General features: G+C 42.0%; 3 protein-coding genes across 3 annotated transcripts; 2 read left to right on the forward strand and 1 right to left on the reverse strand.

The window, feature by feature from the left end:
* Positions 1-350: 350 nt before the first annotated feature.
* On the forward strand, positions 351-8,758 carry slc7a4 (solute carrier family 7 member 4). Its single transcript, XM_042487476.1, has 5 exons — positions 351-513; positions 1,823-2,886; positions 3,808-4,514; positions 4,754-4,862; positions 6,613-8,758. Exons 2-5 carry the CDS (start codon positions 1,905-1,907, stop codon positions 6,828-6,830), a joined length of 2,016 nt encoding a protein of 671 aa, XP_042343410.1. The 5' UTR covers positions 351-513; positions 1,823-1,904; the 3' UTR covers positions 6,831-8,758.
* An 827-nt stretch (positions 8,759-9,585) lies between these two features.
* Positions 9,586-13,559, reverse strand: ccdc157 (coiled-coil domain containing 157). Its single transcript, XM_042489019.1, has 10 exons — positions 13,301-13,559; positions 13,053-13,203; positions 12,265-12,946; positions 12,106-12,183; positions 11,828-11,997; positions 11,556-11,732; positions 11,297-11,465; positions 10,908-11,047; positions 10,715-10,779; positions 9,586-10,088 (listed from the first exon to the last, which is right to left on the reverse strand). The coding sequence occupies exons 1-10, from the start codon at positions 13,546-13,548 to the stop codon at positions 9,836-9,838; spliced, it is 2,133 nt and encodes a 710-aa protein (XP_042344953.1). The 5' UTR covers positions 13,549-13,559; the 3' UTR covers positions 9,586-9,835.
* Positions 13,560-13,648: 89 nt separating this feature from the next.
* sf3a1 (splicing factor 3a, subunit 1) lies at positions 13,649-19,331 on the forward strand. The gene is made up of 16 exons (XM_042489018.1): positions 13,649-13,731; positions 13,856-13,936; positions 14,706-14,815; positions 15,248-15,452; positions 15,543-15,800; positions 15,896-15,970; positions 16,063-16,213; positions 16,307-16,503; positions 16,754-16,871; positions 16,969-17,276; positions 17,372-17,614; positions 17,691-17,895; positions 18,017-18,171; positions 18,568-18,669; positions 18,757-18,828; positions 18,923-19,331. Exons 2-16 carry the CDS (start codon positions 13,889-13,891, stop codon positions 19,022-19,024), a joined length of 2,349 nt encoding a protein of 782 aa, XP_042344952.1. The 5' UTR covers positions 13,649-13,731; positions 13,856-13,888; the 3' UTR covers positions 19,025-19,331.
* Positions 19,332-19,646: the final 315 nt, after the last annotated feature.

The following is a 19,646-nucleotide window of genomic DNA, read 5'->3' on the forward strand; positions in this document are numbered from 1 at the left end:
ATGCACTTATAATAGCATGCACACGAGCCTATATCGTGATTTCCTGACGCCACTGCTTACCTTTGGTCATGGACATTGAGGACACATCTGTCCGAGCTAGCACTTTTACCCTGTTTTGTGTTGCATTCGCACTGTTTGATATTATTTTTGTTCATATGATATTCATATGTCACTTGAACTACATACTTAATATATTAACTTACATACTTACCTACGTATGATTCTCAAAAAATATATATATTGAGCGACCGCATACAGCGAGGGTCCAAGGAGCCCCTCTGGGACCACCGGCTCCCATCCTGCTGTAATATGGGTGGGGCGCAGCGGGGAAGCCCTCTCAGTATGCAGGTGACTGTGCCTTTAAGAAGCAGCCAGGCAGCGCATGTTGGTTTTATTCCTCGGTGCACCTTCTGCTCCATCACCAGACGATGCAGCCCGGCAACTTCTCAGCACCGGACCTGCAGCACAAATGAGACACTGTCATCATCATCACCATCAACAACAACAACAACGGTAAAGCATTGATTAAAGCCTATTTCTTATGTTGTTCCTGAGGTTTCCTTATTACGGTAACAAAGGGAATCGCGTTAAATTATTATACCTGCTCATGCACGAATTGAGAGTGCGATGTCGCGGTGCGTATCTAGTACATCCAGGAGAGGAAATGCACTAACGATCCTCTGTTTGCGCCTGTTTCCATTTTGTTTTAAATTATTAATTTGGCATTAAAACAACGTTTACTCGCGTCATTGCCCGTTCTTTCCACGGTACAGTTTGTGGCCGCGGATGTATCCTGAGAATGACCATGTAGTGGAAACGAATCGTGTAGTTTATTGCGGGGTTTTATTTCTAGAGGGGAATAAAGCGTTACGTAATTACAACGGAGGCGTCCTGTAGTCGCCATATGCCCATCGAGGGCAGGAATCGGATGTTGCACCGCCCAGACCGGGAGGATGAAGACTGGGTCTCACTGATGAAAAGCCTGGACACGTTGTTGGCAGTCAAGCAAATCAAACATATATCATCTACGTCCTCAGTTACAGCATTTAAAGCTATTGTTTTACACATCAGCGCACCGGCTGCTCTTTAGATGACGTGGACAGGCTGGCCTCGTACTCATTGATGAGTGTGCCTCACATGCAGGCCTCGTTGCCAAATCTAGATAAAATACTTGATTTAAGTGCTAAAACGCCAAGTAGACTATTTCTTTTAAATGGCATTTTGAGTCGTGTGGGATTAGTTTATTATTTTCTTATTTCTATTATATTATCTGCAGAGTAAATATATTGCTTTTAAAGCAAAATATTACACTGCAAAAATAAAAATAAAAAACAGTATCAGGGCATTAAAATTCTAAGTTGACTGAATTTGAGAAGACAAGTAGAGGAAGTTTTGTGAAGATTCCATCTTGTGTCCTCATCTTTTGCCAATTAAAAATTAAGGCAGTCTGTACACAAAGTTTTTTTAAAGTTAAAACATTTTTTTACACTGTACTATGATACTGCTATCATATCAGAAATGTAACATTTGGGTTTACTGCATAATAACAGTTCATGGGGTCCTATTTAACCAGTTTATTATTTTCAGTATAGCTATCACTAACATTTTACAAAATGCATGTTTATTTCTCCACGCTACATAAATAAAACAGTCTGTCCAGCTAAAATATGAACATAAAATGCCCTCAGTTGAACCATCATTCTGTGTCTCCTGAGGTGACCTGAATGTGGAATAAACAGTGTAAAGGAAAACATGTCAGACCACAAATCTGCAGTAGTTTTTCCTGTTTTAAGGTATACTGTGTTTGTCCTCTGTCTTGCAGGTCAGCTTCATTGTGAGGTAATGGATCCAGTGTGACTGTTTCATTGCCATCCTGCCCAGCTGGCCTGTCTATCTCTGTAGCTATGGCAACTTGTCCGAGAGGCTGCACCCCAGCGGTGCGCCTTTGTCAGAAACTGAACCGACTCAAGACACTAGAAGATGACATGATGGCCACGTCGCTGAAACGTTGCCTCTCCACCCTGGACCTGACTCTGTTGGGAGTTGGTGGCATGGTGGGCTCTGGCCTTTATGTCCTGACAGGAACAGTGGCTAAAGACTTGGTTGGGCCTGCTGTCATCATATCCTTCCTTTTTGCAGGTATTGCTTCTCTACTGGCCGCCTTTTGTTATGCAGAGTTTGGAGCACGCATTCCCAAAACAGGATCTGCATACATGTTTACCTATGTCTCTGTGGGAGAGGTCTGGGCCTTTCTCATTGGTTGGAATGTGATTCTGGAGAACATGATTGGTGGCGCTGCAGTGGCACGTGCTTGGAGCGGTTATCTGGACTCCATTTTCAACCATGCCATCCAGAACTTCACGGAGACACACATTATGCAGTGGAACGTGCCCTTCCTTGCCCATTACCCTGACCTCCTTGCAGCAGGGATTCTAATAGTTGCCTCGTTCTTCATTTCCTTTGGAGTTCAAGTGTCTTCTTACCTCAACCATATCTTTTCCACTATCAGCATGGGTGTCATCATCTTCATCCTGGTATTTGGCTTTATACTGGCTGAGCCAGCCAACTGGAGCCAGAAAGAGGGAGGTTTTGCGCCTTTCGGGCTATCTGGAATATTGGCAGGGTCAGCCACATGCTTCTACGCATTTGTGGGCTTTGATGTGATTGCATCCTCAAGTGAGGAGGCGAAGAACCCACAGAAAGCTGTTCCCATTGCCACTGCGATCTCCCTTGGACTTGCAGCCACAGCTTACATCCTGGTCTCCACAGTGCTCACGCTAATGGTACCCTGGCATTCACTGGACCCCAACTCAGCTCTGGCAGATGCTTTTTTCCGCCGGGGTTACAGTTGGGCCGGAATAGTTGTCGCAGTGGGATCCATTTGCGGTAAGTGACAACCTTTAACTGAGGAGTATAATTCAAATGGCTGTTAGACTAAGTTTAATAATGGTAATGCATTATGTTTAGCAGTAATATTGACTTTACAGCAGAGGTGGGGCCTCAGGTCATCTGACTTGGACTTGAGTCAGACCTGTGTCACAAATAAGTCAAGACTCAACTTGACAAAATCAAAAACAGACTTGCAACTCGATTTGGTGTTTAACTCCAATAACTAGTGGCTTCACTTGGACTTGGGCCTTTTGACTTGAAAATACCTGTTACCCTCTCCCATGCCCAAAGATTATAGAGTATGCTATTTAAAAAGTTTGTCACAAATCAGTTAATTTCCCTTCATTCCCTGGATCAACCGACGTTAACGCTATTAACTCTTAACAAGTCTGTATTTGACTCTCCGGATCCACTTCGTTTGAACCAATCTGACAGCGTCTAATCAAGTTTCAGGAGAGATACATGAAGAATTAACATTATGCTGCTAAGCGCCAGTTGGAAAACGTTCTACCAAACTTTGTTCATATACAAAAACTATGCATTGGTCAATGAACAAATGAATTGCAATATGCAAAACCTGCAGATTGAAAACATAAAAGTAACAACTTCTTTCTTTCGTTTCAACAATTTCTTTTGTCCTTTGAAGGTGCATAAAGAATGGTAAGTCAAAGGTACTGCTTAGCTAACATTACTCTGTTGTTAAAATGGCAGTACATTTGGTAAAGAGCGCGTTATGACTTGTTTGGGACTCAAAACTCAAAGTTTCTCAAAAGGACTTAGAACTTGCCTGTCTTGACTTTGGACTTGACTTAAGACTTGAGTTCAAAATATGCAAAACAATGGCTTGGTCCTACCTCTGCTTCAGAGTGCCATATTCTGACTAATGTTTGGATAATGACTCTGTGTTCCCATTTTTAGCCATGAACACTGTGCTGCTCTGTAATCTCTTCTCCCTCCCTCGGATCGTCTATGCCATGGCGGAGGATGGGTTGTTCTTCTCCATTTTCGCACGGGTCAACCCCGTCACCAAAGTCCCCGTCAATGCTATATTGGTGTTTGGGATCCTAATGGCCACCATGGCTCTCATCTTTGACCTTGAGGCCCTGGTTCAGTTCTTGTCCATTGGCACACTCCTGGCATACACCTTTGTGGCAGCAAGTATTATTGTGCTGCGCTTCCAGCCTGAAAAAAACAACTCCAAGGGAAGCACTTCCACAACCCCCAATCCAAACGCTGAGCCTTCCCCTGCTCCCTCAGAGTCTCAGACCATAACAGAGGACAGTGGGGAGCTGAAGCAGTATGAATCCTTCTCTGACAAACTCCAGTTGGTGGAGAGGCAGGCAACAAGAGAGCGGCGTGGGGTTGGGCAGCTGAAGGCCTACTGCGAACCGTACCTGGGCAGGCTGCTGGGGGACTGTGAGCCAGGCGAGGTGGTGGCCTTCTGCGTGCTGATTCTGATAGTGAGCTCAGTCTCCTTGTGTGCCGTGCTCGAATTTGGAACCAAACAGCTGCAGCTGCCACTCTGGAGCTTCACAATGCTGCTGGTGATTTTTAGCTTGGCGTATGTCCTCAGCCTGGCAATCATATGGATTCACGAGCCACAAACTGAGAGCAAAACATTCCAGGTGAGCAGCTGTAGCAAAACTATGTATACTGTGGTGATTGAATCCCGCTGTCGTTCACTTTTTATTGGCCCTCAAATAAACTTGTGTTTGCTCCCCATTTTACTGTCCTGGCAGTCACATACATTTATTTAATGCTCAACAGACAATCTCAAGTGAATTGATACATTTATTTGACATCAGATGTTAATACCACGAAAACTACATTAATTATGAATTGATTTTGTTTTATTATTGTACAGGTACCTTTGGTTCCATTGACTCCAGCTGCCAGTATCCTCATTAATGTATTCCTCATGATGAAGCTCAGCCCTCTAACCTGGATTCGATTCACCGTATGGATTGCAGTAGGTAAGAAGGCACCAGCGGAAAACAGCTGACGAAAATCTTCTCCCCTCTATTGTGTGGTGTGTCAAACATATTCCTGCAAAAAAAGTCTTTTTTTTTTCTCAATTTAAATGGTGACACTGTAGATTTATTGTAGGTATTAAAACCTCCTCCCTACACAAACACTACCTTGCATTTAGTTTGGTTCATGTTTGTTACTTAATCAGGGTAATCCACAGTACACACAAGTGCTGACTTTGACTGCACTGTCATAAAACCCCAACAGCTGTTGCTACTGACCTTAATGTACACAAGTGTTACATCAACACATAAGACAAACATTTTCTGCACTCTGAGGGAAGAGAGAAAGTTTTCCTTTTTGTCAGCAACCCTCTGAGGATTTAGATGGTGGTCAAACAGTGTTAATGCCCTGACAGTAAGAGGGGATCACTGGGGAAACATGATTAGCTCCATTAGGTTAAGGCTTCTCTGGAGCAGTAAACCGTTTAAATACTGCTGTCAGACTGCTGCAAGTTAACAAGATGCACACACATGGAATATTACACTTGACAGGGTCTTAGGCCGGGCTCTCTCTCAGATAGCATTTCCCCAGTGAAATTAACGGCCACTTGCTTTCTACAGCAGCCAGTGAAGGCAAAAAATGTGGGATTTTTTTTTTCATTTGACTCAGAATTTAGATGGATTTAAAGCCAAGTGATCCATATAACATCTAAGAGATGAGACAAATTGCTAAAAGTACAGGCTTTATAAACATATTAGTGGCCTGACTTTTTATCTAGCACCATCATCAGTCAATCTAAGTTGTAATTTGTGTTTACAGCTCATTAGCAAATGTTAGAAAGCTAGCACACTAAATGGGATTGTGAACGCTGTAAAGATAATACCTCCCTAACATCAGCATGTTTGTCATTGTGAGTCGGTTAGTATGTTGACTTTAGTTTATTTATCTTGAAGTGCTGCTACGCCACTAGCATGGCTGTAGGCTCTTAGTCTTGTTGTTTAAAGGGGCAGTACCCCCCAAAATCAAAAATACATCTGTTTTTGGCTCTTACCTGTGGTGTTTTTTATCAGTCTAACGTGTTTTGGTGCAAGTTCCCAAGTGCTGGAGATATAGGCCGTAGAGATATCTGCCTTCTCTCGAATGGATCTAGATGCCACTCAGTTTGTGGTGCGCAAAGCAGAAAAAATAAATAAATAAAAAAAATAGCAATGTCATTTTGCAGAAATCATGACCAGATTACTCAAGATAATCCACAGACCTTGTTGTGAGCAGTTTCTTGTTGAAACTATTTTCTTTCTATAAAACTACACCCACCAACTGGTTCACTGTGCAGGAGGAAGCGTGCATCTACTGCTGTCCCACCTACCAGCACTGGGTTAGCTACTACTTATGGACAAGAGGCTCATGCTCATGACAGCGCAAAAGATGGACATTATTGGCGTTCTCCGTGGCTGAGCTGTAACTTTCAGATAGCCTGGTGTTGCCATGTGAGCTGGGGGTGAACTGTCCCTTTAGCGTATAATAAAAAACAAAGTAACCTAAAAAATGTGACATCAAACCTATAATAACAGTCTGTTTATGGTGTTTTGGAACGAAAATACATTGATTTTGCCCATAGAGAATAAAATATGAAAGCCATCAATATTTCATAAACCGAGAACACTTTTCTCACAACTCACCTGTATACAGCGTGCCATGTCTTTATTGTTGAGTCATTACTGTTACAGATGTTTTGTGCTGTCCCTTTCCCAGGTCTCCTTGTGTATTTTGGCTATGGAATCTGGCACAGCAAGGAGGGCATGCGGGAGCTGCAGCCCACAGACATGGCTGCCCGGTATGTGGTGTTACCCAGCGGCAGCCTGGTAGAAACAGTGCAGTCTGTCCAGCCTGATGGACAGGTGGACAGCTCGACGCACCACGTCACGCCCTCCACTGCCTCGACAGCTGAAGAGAGCACAGGAAAGAGATGATGTGTGACCAAACACAGTTATTACTACTGCCTGGTATTGTCTGTTGTCTCCCACTCATACGCTTTATTATTACTAGTGTCCTCTCTGTGTCTCACTTCCTTTAGCGTGTGACTGGCCTGCCACAGTCTGTACTCGTTGCTCTGCAAATGTAAGCACACCACAGGATGGGATGCACGCTCTCGTCTCGTTGTGAAACATATTTGTATATCTTGTAATACTCGAATGTACAATAGAGAGCTTTATTACTGTCTGGTAAAATCCTAGCATCAAAGTTGTTTTAAATCCTTTAAGACCAGCTCCTCTCTTGCAACCTTGCCAGTTTGTCAGAATTCAAGTGGTTATAGGTTATATATGGTGCTTTCTTTGTGACACACTTTTAGTTAAGTATACTCAGCAAATGACTTTTATATGCTATCACGGATCAAAAATCAACAGTCACCAAAACCTTGCTCTTTTTTTCCATCATTTTGAGCATATTAGCAATCATATGTTGTTGTTTTTTTTATTTCACGAAGCAGAGGAATGCACAGGTTTTTGTGAGTTCACATTTTCTTTTTTTTTCTCATATTCTTCTCTCCAAAGCCTCAGGAGAAACTACAAACTTTTTGGATCCTCTTAGTCCATCACCTCCTTTAGGTACTCATAGACTGCACTAAATATAGTAGTTTCTGGGGAATTATTTAATCCCTTATTCTAAGATATGTCTTTATTTTTCTAGTATTACCATTGATATTTTGCTTTTATCGAGATTTCTGAGTTTCCTGTTTCTGCCTCTGTGTCACAGTATCAGTGTTATATATATTTTGCATGTACCTCTATTAGTCTCCAATCTGTGTTCACCTTTTAAGTGGCTGATAACACTCCAGTGCTTCATTTAATCCTCTGAATCTCATCCCATGACCCTGTTCTTTTTTTGTGTCACTGATTTCGCTCTTGTGCAGTCTTTTCTCACGCATACTGAGACAGCAGACCTTTACCCTTCCTCCCTGTTGGTATGAGATTAGAAATGAGAGCACATTTCATATCGAATTTTATCATGATTTCCTGAGATAAATTTAGAGATTATTGGATATATAAATATATATATATGGCAAGCACAAACCTTCTGAATGGGAATCTTCACACACAGGGTAGAATATTGGCCGGCAGGGCAGTCTCTGGTTGTTCTGTTAAACCTGGGCTGTGCTCCATCTTTCTGAGGCCTCCGTAATCCCAACAGATTTGCATTAGTCCCTGTCGCCAGTCTGCAGTTTGACCTAGATTAGAGAAAGGCACACATGTGAGCACACTCCTATTATACAGATAACATTCCCACAGACTACATTTGTAAACAACAGTGTCAATAAGTGAACGTGAGGCTTTATTTTTTTTTACATAATGTATTTAAAACGATCCCAATGATTTTTAAAATTCATTTGTTTATGTTTGCATGTGTTACATAAGAAACCGATGGCCTTAAATGTTTCTGATCCACAGATTTAGTAGTTAAATTTATTTGTCTGTTTGATAAAGAAAAAACACTTACATGCAACTCCTAATTATTAAACCAAAACACAAATTATGGAAGAGAATGTAGAGTAGGAGGCATTCTGGCATATGGTAACATCAGATATATATATTTTTTTTTTTTTTACAATTTTGCACACTGAAAACTATTGTCTCAAAATTTTCTGTTTCACAGTTATGCTTTGGATGTCAGGGCCAGTGACAGATGTCGATACTGTGGTGCTTTTCTAAGCTCAACGTTCTCTCACCTCTTTCTCTGTATTTTTTTGTGCCAGGAAGCACAGTGAAAGGATCCAATTTGTTTCTCACTTCTGAATATTATCGTACTCTGTACTTGCACATTAAGTTCTGGAATCTTTCTGTTATAGTGTATGTATTAAATGCAAACGACTGTGTTATAAATTAAAAATAAATGTTTTGAAGCAGCATTTACAAAAAAAATAAATTGTGGAATAATTTGACTGCAGTATCACCTTGCGGAATAACCTCCTTCAAAATTTTGAAAACATAAATTGTGAAAATTGTTTCTAAATTTCATAAAGTCTCATATATCACACCTATCTTAATATTCACATGAAGGGGAAGAAAACTAAAACAAAAGAAACAAATTATTCAACTTGGAACATGGACATACACAGAGGTAATGGAAGTTATGCATAACACTCAAAAATGACACAGGAGAAAACCTGACTAAATAAATGATGTGTTTGACTCCAACAGCTCTGACACAAGTTAAGTCTCTTGGGATCCATATAAGACTCAGTTTACACGACTGAGCTGAAGGCATCTCAAATTACCACTGCAAAACAAACCCCATGACGTGTGGTGCAAAGATGACAAGGGTGTAGCGTTTACTCACATCGATCATATGTGTTATCTTGACTAATAAGCACTAAAAAGGACTTACTGACAGAATATCTTGGACTGAAATAAAGTTCAGTAATGATTCAGCAGAGCATGAATCCTCTGAATCATGTGAGCAATTGTGTTTCCATGGAAACGTCCCATTCCCCACCTTTGCCAGATGGCACTTAAAAAGCTAAAAACACATTTGTCTGCGTGTCATTGTCTGTGTTCCACTTAAGGTTGTACAATCCACCCATTTACTCGCCATGTCACTCATCTGCTTTCAAGGCTACCTATTCATATACATTCAGGTCTCTTTGAAAAGCATCATGTATCCAGAAACTTAATATGCAACAGCCACCAATGCCCTATTTAAATAGCAGTAAAGCGGCAGTCCTCCTTCTATAGATCCACAGTAATTTTATTCATTTATCTATTAATTCAACTTAACATACTGTACATAGTAAGACAAGACAATGTAAAACTACAAAAAAAAACGTGCATGGTAGAATTTACAATAAGACATCATGACATATAAATTTAGGAATGCGCCTTTTATAGGTCGTGTAGTTGTTGCCACATATCCTCAGCTGAAGCAGCATCTTTTCTCTTTCCAACTGCAAAAGGGCCTTTTGTTTGAGTGCTTTACACGTTCATGGTTTCATTTTTTTCCTCTGATTTGAGCTTCTGGAGTGAGACAAGAGAAAACCAATGCGTGTTTTTGCATGGCTTTTAGCAGTGGTGGAGCCCATGTTGAGATGGAGGGTTTGCAGGTGAAGTTGCAGGGATGAGGGGGAGGCGACAGCAAAGGACACACGATCCTCTGACCCCACTGGCACCAAACCACTTTCCCCTTGTCTTGCTTCCTTCCCTCTGTTTCCCAGCCCTGTTGCACTGCAGCTCTGCCTGTGACACAAAGAAGAAGTAAGGCAACACGAGGCAATTATGGCAACAGGTACACTTAAAGGTCCATGGTGTAGGATTTAGGGGGATATATGGACAGAAATACAATAAAATAAAATAAGTGCTTTCTTTAGTGTATAATCACCTGAAAATATTACTTGTGTTTTTGTTACTTTAGAGAATGAGACGTTGATATCTACATAGGGACTAGGTCCTCGCCTCCTATCCCGCCATGTTGCACCACCGTGATTTTACAGTAGCCCAGAATGGACAAGCCATAGGTCCATTTGTGTTTTCACATTTTGTCACTGCAGTTAGCAGCCCCCCCTCTGTGGTGAAAGCATTGGAAAAACACTGTTTTTTGTTTAATCACGAAACTGCTCTTTTTAGTGTTTTTATTGGCTTTAATTACTTGGGCTGTTTGTTTTGGAGAGACGAAGACCTCTACGGATAATATGGCTCCTGATAAAAACCTCCTGAACAATTAAAACCAATTAAATATTAAACAGGAGAAGTTTCAGCTGAAAGATGCAATCTGCAATCGCCACTAGTAAATGCCCCAAAATGTAACACACTGTTTCCTTAATGCTAACTGTGTTTGGGAGTAAAAATCTACAAATCTAACTTACAAAGAACTCTCCTGCATTTCTACTGGTGTGCTGGGCAGGGAGGGGCTCTGCTGAGGTGAGGTTTCCTGTTGATAAAAACACATGGTTTTAATATAATATTCTACATCTACAAAACCACCATCTAGCAGCTGAATGTGCTAGATGTTTATTCATGTGTAATACACATCAATTCACATATTTTCACTCATCTTACTCTGATGGCATTATTCTGTGCTCTTTCCCTCAGTTTCACAAGGCTGGTGTGCAGTGTTGTGTTTTCCTGCTCCAGAACTTTTATACGAATGCTATTTGCCTGCAGTTGTTGCTCCATATCCAAAAGCACGTTTCCTGTACCTTGGAAACATGAAGTGAACAACATGTAAACACTTGAGTGCAGCACTCAAAAAGGAAGCAGCCGGGAAATAAATGACTGCATACACTTTTCCTAGTAATGCATTTGGGTTCTGTGTGTATTCCAGAGACAGAGCTGATGTGCTAGAGGAGTACTAACAGTGCTATGTACATCAGTTAAGTAATGACGGTCAATTGATGATTTGTGCAACACAATAATATTGTACAGACACATATTTAATAACTGCTTACTCTGTGGTTGTGCCTGAGCAAGAGGGCTGAGTTCTGGGAAAGCTACCAACAGCTTCTCCCTCTCTCTTAAAGCTGCAATGTGTTCCTTCAGCTCAGCCGTGCTGTTATTCAGCTCGCCTACACACGTTTCTAGTGTCTGCTTGTCCTTTTGGAGCTCCAAACACAGATCCTGTTGGGAAGAAGCATCGCAGCATGAGCTACTGGGTTAAAATGTCTATTATGAAATGCTCAGTATGGGTGCCAAAGAACTCCAATATACCTGCTGTTGAGCGAGCTGAGCCTGCACCTGTTCCCTCTCCTCTGACATCTGCTGCAGCTGACTGTGAAGGTCGATGTGTCTCTCCTGCCTCTCTCCCAACTGCCTCTGCAGCTCTTCACACTCTTCGTCGAGAGTGTCAACTCTCTCTAACAAAGATTTCTGTTTTGCTTGCATTGACTGGATGCACAAAAACAGTATAACTCTATCTGAATACTTTGACTGATTCATGGGTGAAAAACAAGCAAAAAAAAGGTGTTTGTCCTGACACTGACCTCTTGCTGACGACAGGCGCTGTGGTACTTGGCGTTCTCTTTGTCAAGACGGAGTTGAGTTTCAGAGATTTGGCTCTCTAACTGCTGGACCGTTTGCTGTAGTTTACAACATGCCTCTTGCTCCAAGTGCAAGGTTCTCACTTTCTCCTGCAGCTCGTTCTTTTTACATTCTAACACAAAATTAAATAAACCATCATTCAGCTTATCGGGTTATTCCATGTGTGTAGAATAAGTGTATGTCATGTAATTCTGCAAAAATATGAATATCATGTCCTTACCAAGTGCCTGTAATGAATCTTGCTGTGCTGATAGTTTCTCTTTCAGTCTGGAATTACTCTCCTCCAAGCACATCATTTCTGTAACAAAGATATTAAACATATAGAAGTAAATTCAATATCAGTGAGTTCCCATCATATTTAGTTGTGAATTTTCTGCACCTCTCTTGAGCTGTTGTAGCTCCTCATGTAGCCTTTGCTCAGTTTCCTTCGTGGATCTCTGTTCTTTTCGCAGTGAAAACTCCAGCTGTACTATGTTCGCTTGGTGTTTTTCCATTTCTTGCTTGAACTCTTTTTGCGTTCTTTCAAGCTGAGACCGGAATTTATCCCGCTCTGCTTCGGTTTCTTCCAGCTTGTCTTTAAGAGGCTGCACAGTACTCCGCACATCCTGAAGATGCTTTGCCAGCCGTCGCATGTCTCTGAGCTGCTCACTGGCCCACTGGGCAACATCGCCTGCTGTCATATGTCCCAACTCCAGGGTCTCCTCCACAGCTACCAAGAGCGGCTGCAGAGATGAGGGCAGACCCTCACTCTGAAGCAGTTCTACCAAAGCATGTCCTGTTCTTCTCAAAGTGGACTGCACTCTGTGACATGCATCGCAAGGAGCAAGGGAGGATTCAAAAGTCTGGCAGCCAACATTGTGGCTGCCAACTTTAGGAGAGCATGTTGTGGCACTGGAAGGTGAATGATTCTGTGGCAAAGACTTTAAGGAGGTTGTTGAAGACCAAGCAGATAGGAAATATCTGCTTGTGCTCATCTGGGGGGAGACCAATGACTCTGTCTGTGTCTCATCACAGTCAAATGTCTTTGTTGTCGTCTGTTTCTTGATGTCTTTGCAGGTCCCCTTACAGAAAAAAACAAGCAGGTAATCAGATATACACGTTTTTGTGTGTTGTTGTCAATATGTTTCCATTTCTTTTACATGTTTTTACTTAAAGTAATTTTCCTACCTTAGGGTTGGCAAAATTAACTAAATTACTCCAATAGCTTCTAACGACAAGACCCACTGACAGGCATCCTCTCTGCTGGGTTTGTTCTCTCATGTGGCTGCACCTAATTTGCTCAACATAAGCATTGAAGCTTTGTAGAAGAAGCAGTAGTCTTGTGCGTTGAGAGGAGAGAGAAAAAACAAGCCTTATTTCACTCTTTGAGAAATAGGCTGCCTCTTAAAGTGATATAACTTTAGGCTGCGCATTACCTGTCAATCACCAGCTCCAATAGCACAATGTGGGAGTGCTGATTGAACGCAACCTCCCCATCCACAAAGTCATACTGCTCCAGTAGAGCTACCATGTCCAGATTACATGAGAGTTTATCAGGGAACTTCCAGGAGGAAAAGCGGACTGGTCCGGTTCTGGAAAAGACGTCCAGGATCGCACCTTGAAGGTCGACGAGGTCTTTGCGGAGGCTTTCGATACAGTCCTGACGACCCAACAACTGACTCATGTCTGACAAACTCACTTATATTTTTTTCTGCCTGACAAAGCTCCGAGAGCGGGTGGGTGCAGCTTGTTGACATCACGTCTCCTTGGAAACTTGCAAAAAAAAAAGTACTCGAAGTTCCATAATGCTTTGCGGCTTGTATCCGGAAGTAGTACATCTCCATTGAATTAACGAAAGCACGACGCAGTAAGTGTTGAACCACAGTAAATCCTGACTTGTAGCTGTTATAGATCTTATTCCTAGAATAATATGTGGTAGTATATATGTTCTTTAAATACATAAACTGTTCTTGTTGGCTGGGTATTTGCAGGTTACCTCCAGTTTTTCCTAAGAAGACGTAGCCATGCCGCCTGGGCCTGTTCAGATTGTTCAGCCGGAGCCCAACAACAAGGTGACGATACCGCCGCTAGTTAGCTAATGTTAGCAGTGTAGCTAACATACTGTTCCTGTGGGAGGAAACTAATGAGCAGTTAACTTAGATTTTCTTTTACTGTGAAATTTGTCTACGACTAGGTAACGTGAATGTGTTTTGTTGTTGTAATTGAAAGAGCTCATGGTTAGCATGCAGTACCAGCTCACCGAAGTAGCAAAAACCGCAGTTTCATGTTTTGAGATAGCCACTGAGACTTAAGACATCCTTCAGTAAGTTTCATCGGAGGAGCAGCGGGATTTGGTTTGTTGGGTAAATGTTGTGGAAATTCACATTTGGAAAAACTCACAGTAACGTTTGTTTCTCTAAATAACGTATTTCACAGTTTCAACTACACGCAGTTGTCACTATTTTTTTTACTTTACCTAGACAGTAATCCTCAATGAGGACTGTGAGCGAAATCTGATTATTTTCTATAACAAATATTCCATCGGGGTTTCGAAATGATAATGATGGTTTGAATGCCTCAAGTTCCATTTTTCTCAATCGTATTGGGATGATGGCAGAAGCATTGTCGAGTTGGCTTAAAACATCTGCAAATCGATATAAACCTAAATGCATATCATAGTAATGCAAGGGCTAAAAGGGATTGGTTTGCAATTTTGGCGTATCTGCATTTTAATTAGATACCAGCTATTGTGTTCATTCTGTTCAATGACTCAGGAATAATGGATATGATTTGTAATGCTTTTTGATACTGCTGCCTAACAAATGTGAACTTTGCCAACAGAATGATGCTCCAGCAGAAGAAACCCCAGCCACTAAACCCATCGTGGGTATCATATATCCACCTCCTGAGGTCCGAAACATAGTTGACAAGACAGCCAGCTTTGTTGCCAGGTTGGTTGCTACACATACAGATCCACATCACTGCAACACTGCTGTCAGGCAAAGCTCCCATGCTGATGAAATCATTGTCATAATTGCATTTTTTTCAGCTGATTTAATACATTTTAAAATATGCTACTTCGACTCAGATGCAACCCCTCTGTCTGCAGTCACCACTCTGTAGCCTTGTTCAATGTCTTGCCCACCGCTCTCTCTGATTGGGTTGCCGTTGCTAGTAATAGTCTGTCACTATCGAAGGCTGCCATACCACAGATGGCAAAGATGAGCAGTAAACTACCAAATCATGATAATACTTTGCCTTTTCATTGCATTAAGAAAAAAGATCCACACTGTCACAGCCCTTTTTGTCAATAATCTTTACAACAGCTGCAACCTGAACTGGATATTGCCAATGATTCAACTTATTTTTTTGTCATTTCACAGAAATGGACCTGAGTTTGAAGCAAGAATCCGTCAGAATGAGATCAACAATCCAAAGTTTAATTTCCTCAACCCTAATGACCCCTACCATGCCTACTACCGCCACAAGGTCAATGAATTCAAGGAGGGCAAAGCGCAGGAACCGTCTGCAGCAGTGCCTAAGGTTATGCAGCAGGCCATGCAGCAGTCCCAACAGCTTCCTCAAAAAGTAAGATATGGCATTTCAGTCTACTCTTTTTTATCAATTTCTTGGTAATAGTATTTGTTCATAATGACTAATATTTTTGTCTGCCAACAGGTGCAGTCACAGGTAATTCAAGAGACAGTTGTCCCCAAAGAACCACCTCCTGAGTACGAGTTCATTGCTGATCCTCCATCTATCTCAGCATTTGACCTGGATGTTGTCAAGCTCACTGCCCAGTTTGTTGCTCGCAATGGCCGCCAGTTTCTTACCCAGCTTATGCAGAAAGAACAGAGGAACTACCAGTTTGACTTTCTGCGGCCACAGCACAGCCTTTTCAACTACTTCACCAAGCTGGTGGAGCAGTACACTAAGGTGACCTGACAAATTGTACCTCTCTGTTATTATTGTTATTTTTTATTTAGGCGGCGATGCTAAACTGTATCTCAATATTGTCTCACAACATGTAGATTCTGATCCCTCCCAAAGGCCTTCTGACCAAGCTGAAAAGAGAGGCTGAGAATCCAAGAGAGGTTATGGACCAGGTAATACCCTTAAACTGTAACTGAGTTCTCAGAGTGAACATTTAATAGCATGTTTCCTTTGCTTATCAGCTGTCTGTCTGCACAACCATCAGGTGAGATACCGTGTCGAGTGGGCAAAGTTTCAGGAGCGTGAGAGAAAGAAGGAGGAGGAGGAAAGAGAGAAAGAACGAGTAGCATATGCCCAAATTGACTGGCATGACTTTGTAGTGGTAGAGACGGTGGATTTCCAGCCCAACGAACAAGGTAATATAACCCCAATTATTCGCATCTTCAAATGTGTAAGCCCCTAAATGTACCGAGAATAATTTACCTTTTTTGGCATCTCTATTTTCCCAGGCCACTTCCCCCCACCCACCACACCAGAGGAGCTTGGCGCTCGCATCCTAATCCAAGAGCGTTATGAGAAGTATGGAGAGAGTGAGGAGGTGGAGATGGAGGTTGAGAGTGAGGATGAAGACGATGAACGGGACGTTCGGGGCGAAGGCCAGCCCTCACAACCTGATCAAGACACACAAGTGCAGGACATGGATGAGGTAAGAATGGATTAAATAATTCATCGCTGCAACTTGTAAACTGTCCCATCCTGACCAAATGCAGGCTGATTTATTGGTTTGCTTAAATTCATAGCGATGTTACTGGTTGCCTCCTTTTGGATTATTTATTTTATTCATCTATCCAGCTAAACTGGCAACCTATGTTTGCTGACTTTTGCTTGAAAAGACATAAAATAATAAGTGCTGATACCAACGTATCGTCATATGCCACCTCCCCTCGTCTCTTCAGGGATCTGATGATGATGATGAAGGCTTAAAGGCTCCACTGCCCCCAGACAACCCAATGCCACCCCCCCTGCCCCCAACTCCAGACCAGGTTATTATTCGCAAAGACTACGATCCCAAAGGTAAAACACGCTTTCTTAGAAGAGAAAATACAACGTGCATAACAAGCTATTACTCTGTGCAGTGTGTGTTACTCTCATGCCATCTTTTCCCTCACAGCTTCCAAGCCTCAGCCCACAATTGCTGCTCCAGATGAGTACCTCATCTCACCAATTACCGGTGAGAAGATCCAAGCCAGCAAGATGCAAGAGCACATGCGTATTGGTCTGCTGGATCCGCGCTGGCTGGAGCAAAGGGACCGCAGCATCAGAGAGAGGCAGACCGAGGATGAAGTCTACGCTCCTGGTTTGGACATCGAGAGCAGCTTGAAACAGCTGGCTGAGAGGCGTACTGATATCTTCGGTGTGGAAGAGACGGCCATCGGTAAGAAGATTGGTGAAGAGGAAATCCAGAAGCCCGAGGAGAAGGTGAGCTCAGTCGTGGGTTTATATTACAGAGTTTGGAGTTAAAAGAATTTCTGAGCTGAAGTCTGTACATTTTTCGTTTTTTTTCCTGTTAACAGGTTACTTGGGACGGCCATTCAGGAAGTATGGCTCGTACTCAGCAGGCAGCACAGGCCAACATCACCCTGCAAGAGCAGATCGAAGCAATTCACAAGGCTAAAGGACTGGTGGGAGAAGACGACACCAAAGAGAAAATTGGTCCAAGCAAGCCAAGTGAAATTCATCACCAGCCTCCTATGCCCACTCAAATCAATCTGCCTAAACCCACTCCCCCAATGGCAGTGCCTCGCCCACCCCCCTCTGTGAGTTACCTAAAAAAAACTGTTCATTGGCAATTAAATTAACAAAACAATCCACTAACATGTTCTTTCAAAACAGGTGGCTCCAGTGCGCACCACTCTGCTGTCTGCTGTACCTGTAATTCCAAGACCGCCCGTGGCTCCTGTGGTCCGCCTTGCACCAGGACAAGTCATAGCATCGATGCCTCCTATGATTCCTGCTCCCCGCATCAATGTGGTCCCCATGCCACCATCAGCACCACACATTATGGCCCCGAGACCGCCTCCCATGGTTGTTCCAGCTGGTAAGGAGGTTTCCAAACACCTATTGCAAACATTCAAAATAAATATTCAATTTTTCTTGAAATTAACTAAAACTCTCACACAGTTCTCATTTAAAGTTGAAATAACTGCTTTTTCTTCCAGCATTTGTCCCTGCCCCTCCTGTGCCACAACCCCCCAGCTCTGCCCCCCCCCCACCATCCCACCCCCCCCCACCGCATGAGGATGAGCCAGTCAGCAAGAAGATGAAGACGGAGGACAACCTTATTCCAGAGGAGGAGTTCCTTCGTAGAAATAAGGTTTGTTAGTGCAGTGAAATATGTATTTGGTTTTCTTCTAATAGTTAATGGAGTAATCTGAAGACAAAATACTAAATGCGCATTCAAACTTTTTTGTCAGGTCTTAAAATATCAGACTACAGGCTAACAATCAAATAGAAGTTATGGATTGTTCCTGGTTTGTTCATAAGTAATGTTTGAACACATGAGTAAAGTAGGCTTATGCAGATTTTAATTGTTTTGGCTGAAAAACACAATATATCCTTAGATTTCATTGATAAACCAACCTCTTTAATGACAAATGTAGGTTGACCGTTATATACATGGTCATATTACTGACTGGGCCTGTAACACCAAGTTCTTTCACTCTCTTAAGTTGCTCTGTCTAAACTTGAGCCATGTTTTTTTTCTCTTCAGGGTCCTGTGGCAGTTAAAGTACAGGTTCCTAACATGCAGGACAAGACCGAATGGAAGCTGAATGGCCAAGTGCTGAATTTCACCGTCCCCCTCACAGATCAGGTATGCAAATGTCTTATATTTCCCTTCTTTTTATTGAGCGTAATTCTACCACATTGTTATGGATCTAAAAATGCAATGTCTTCACAGGTGTCTGTTATTAAAGTCAAAATCCATGAAGCTACAGGCATGCCAGCAGGGAAACAGAAGTTGCAGTACGAGGTAAACTTACATTTCACATCTTTTAACTTTCCCTTTAACCTTTTGACCTGACTGATTGAATAATGCTGTGTGGGTTTTTTTTGTTCCTTTTTAGGGCATTTTCATTAAGGATTCCAACTCTCTGGCTTATTACAACATGAACAATGGTTCAGTCATTCACTTGGCACTGAAAGAGAGAGGTGGAAGAAAGAAGTGAGCCATGCAGCAAGAAGGAAAATATTTTACTTGTGCATGTTTTGTTGCTCACGTCACGTCATTTTAGTTTTACAACAACTTTCAGAATTATAAAGTGTTTTTCATACAGTACTGTGTGAAGAGTATGTTATGTTTTTTTCTTATGTTTACTCAGAATGCTAAATGTAACACCAGTTATGGTGTCACACTAACAGTTCAACTCTTGATTTGTTTATGATAATATGCTGTATTTGGTAACTTGTAACAACATGTAGAGCCCCCCCCACCCCATCCACTGGTGAATAAATGAAATAAAGAATAAGAATATACTTTTTATGGCTTCATCGTGATATATAAGGTTAGCAACTGGTTTATTAATAACTGATTGCTGCAGGCTGCATGCTCTGATGCACAGGGGATTACAAATGTAGATTAAATACCACAGTAATTAGTCTAGAACAAAACAATGGTGTACTTGAAAATAGCAGGACTGTGCAAAAGCCATAAGCTACCATAGATTTGTTTTTAGCAAAGTTGTAATGAGGATATATATGCTTTTAGTTCTGTCCCTTTATTAAGATACAAAGAATACAGAGAACATGTGCAATGCATTAAAACAGTGTAAACAAAATGGCCTCTTAAGA

The sequence above is a fragment of the Plectropomus leopardus genome, chromosome 6, assembly GCF_008729295.1.
Source record: "Plectropomus leopardus isolate mb chromosome 6, YSFRI_Pleo_2.0, whole genome shotgun sequence".
NCBI lineage: Eukaryota > Metazoa > Chordata > Actinopteri > Perciformes > Serranidae > Plectropomus > Plectropomus leopardus.

Bases quoted from the DNA above. Each gene is read 5' to 3' on its own strand.
- slc7a4 (XM_042487476.1), top strand. From the start codon at position 1,905: ATGGCAACTTGTCCGAGAGGCTGCACCCCAGCGGTGCGCCTTTGTCAG. The intron at 2,887-3,807 runs GTAAGTGACAAC...TCCCATTTTTAG, and splicing joins CGCAGTGGGATCCATTTGCG to CCATGAACACTGTGCTGCTC. The intron at 4,515-4,753 runs GTGAGCAGCTGT...ATTATTGTACAG, and splicing joins CTGAGAGCAAAACATTCCAG to GTACCTTTGGTTCCATTGAC.
- ccdc157 (XM_042489019.1), bottom strand. From the start codon at position 13,548: ATGAGTCAGTTGTTGGGTCGTCAGGACTGTATCGAAAGCCTCCGCAAA. The intron at 11,733-11,827 runs GTCAGTGTCAGG...TTGTGCATCCAG, and splicing joins GCGCCTGTCGTCAGCAAGAG to TCAATGCAAGCAAAACAGAA. The intron at 10,089-10,714 runs GTAAGTTAGATT...TTTGTGTCACAG, and splicing joins GAAATGCAGGAGAGTTCTTT to GCAGAGCTGCAGTGCAACAG.
- sf3a1 (XM_042489018.1), top strand. From the start codon at position 13,889: ATGCCGCCTGGGCCTGTTCAGATTGTTCAGCCGGAGCCCAACAACAAG. The intron at 15,971-16,062 runs GTAATACCCTTA...CACAACCATCAG, and splicing joins CAAGAGAGGTTATGGACCAG to GTGAGATACCGTGTCGAGTG. The intron at 16,504-16,753 runs GTAAGAATGGAT...TCGTCTCTTCAG, and splicing joins AAGTGCAGGACATGGATGAG to GGATCTGATGATGATGATGA.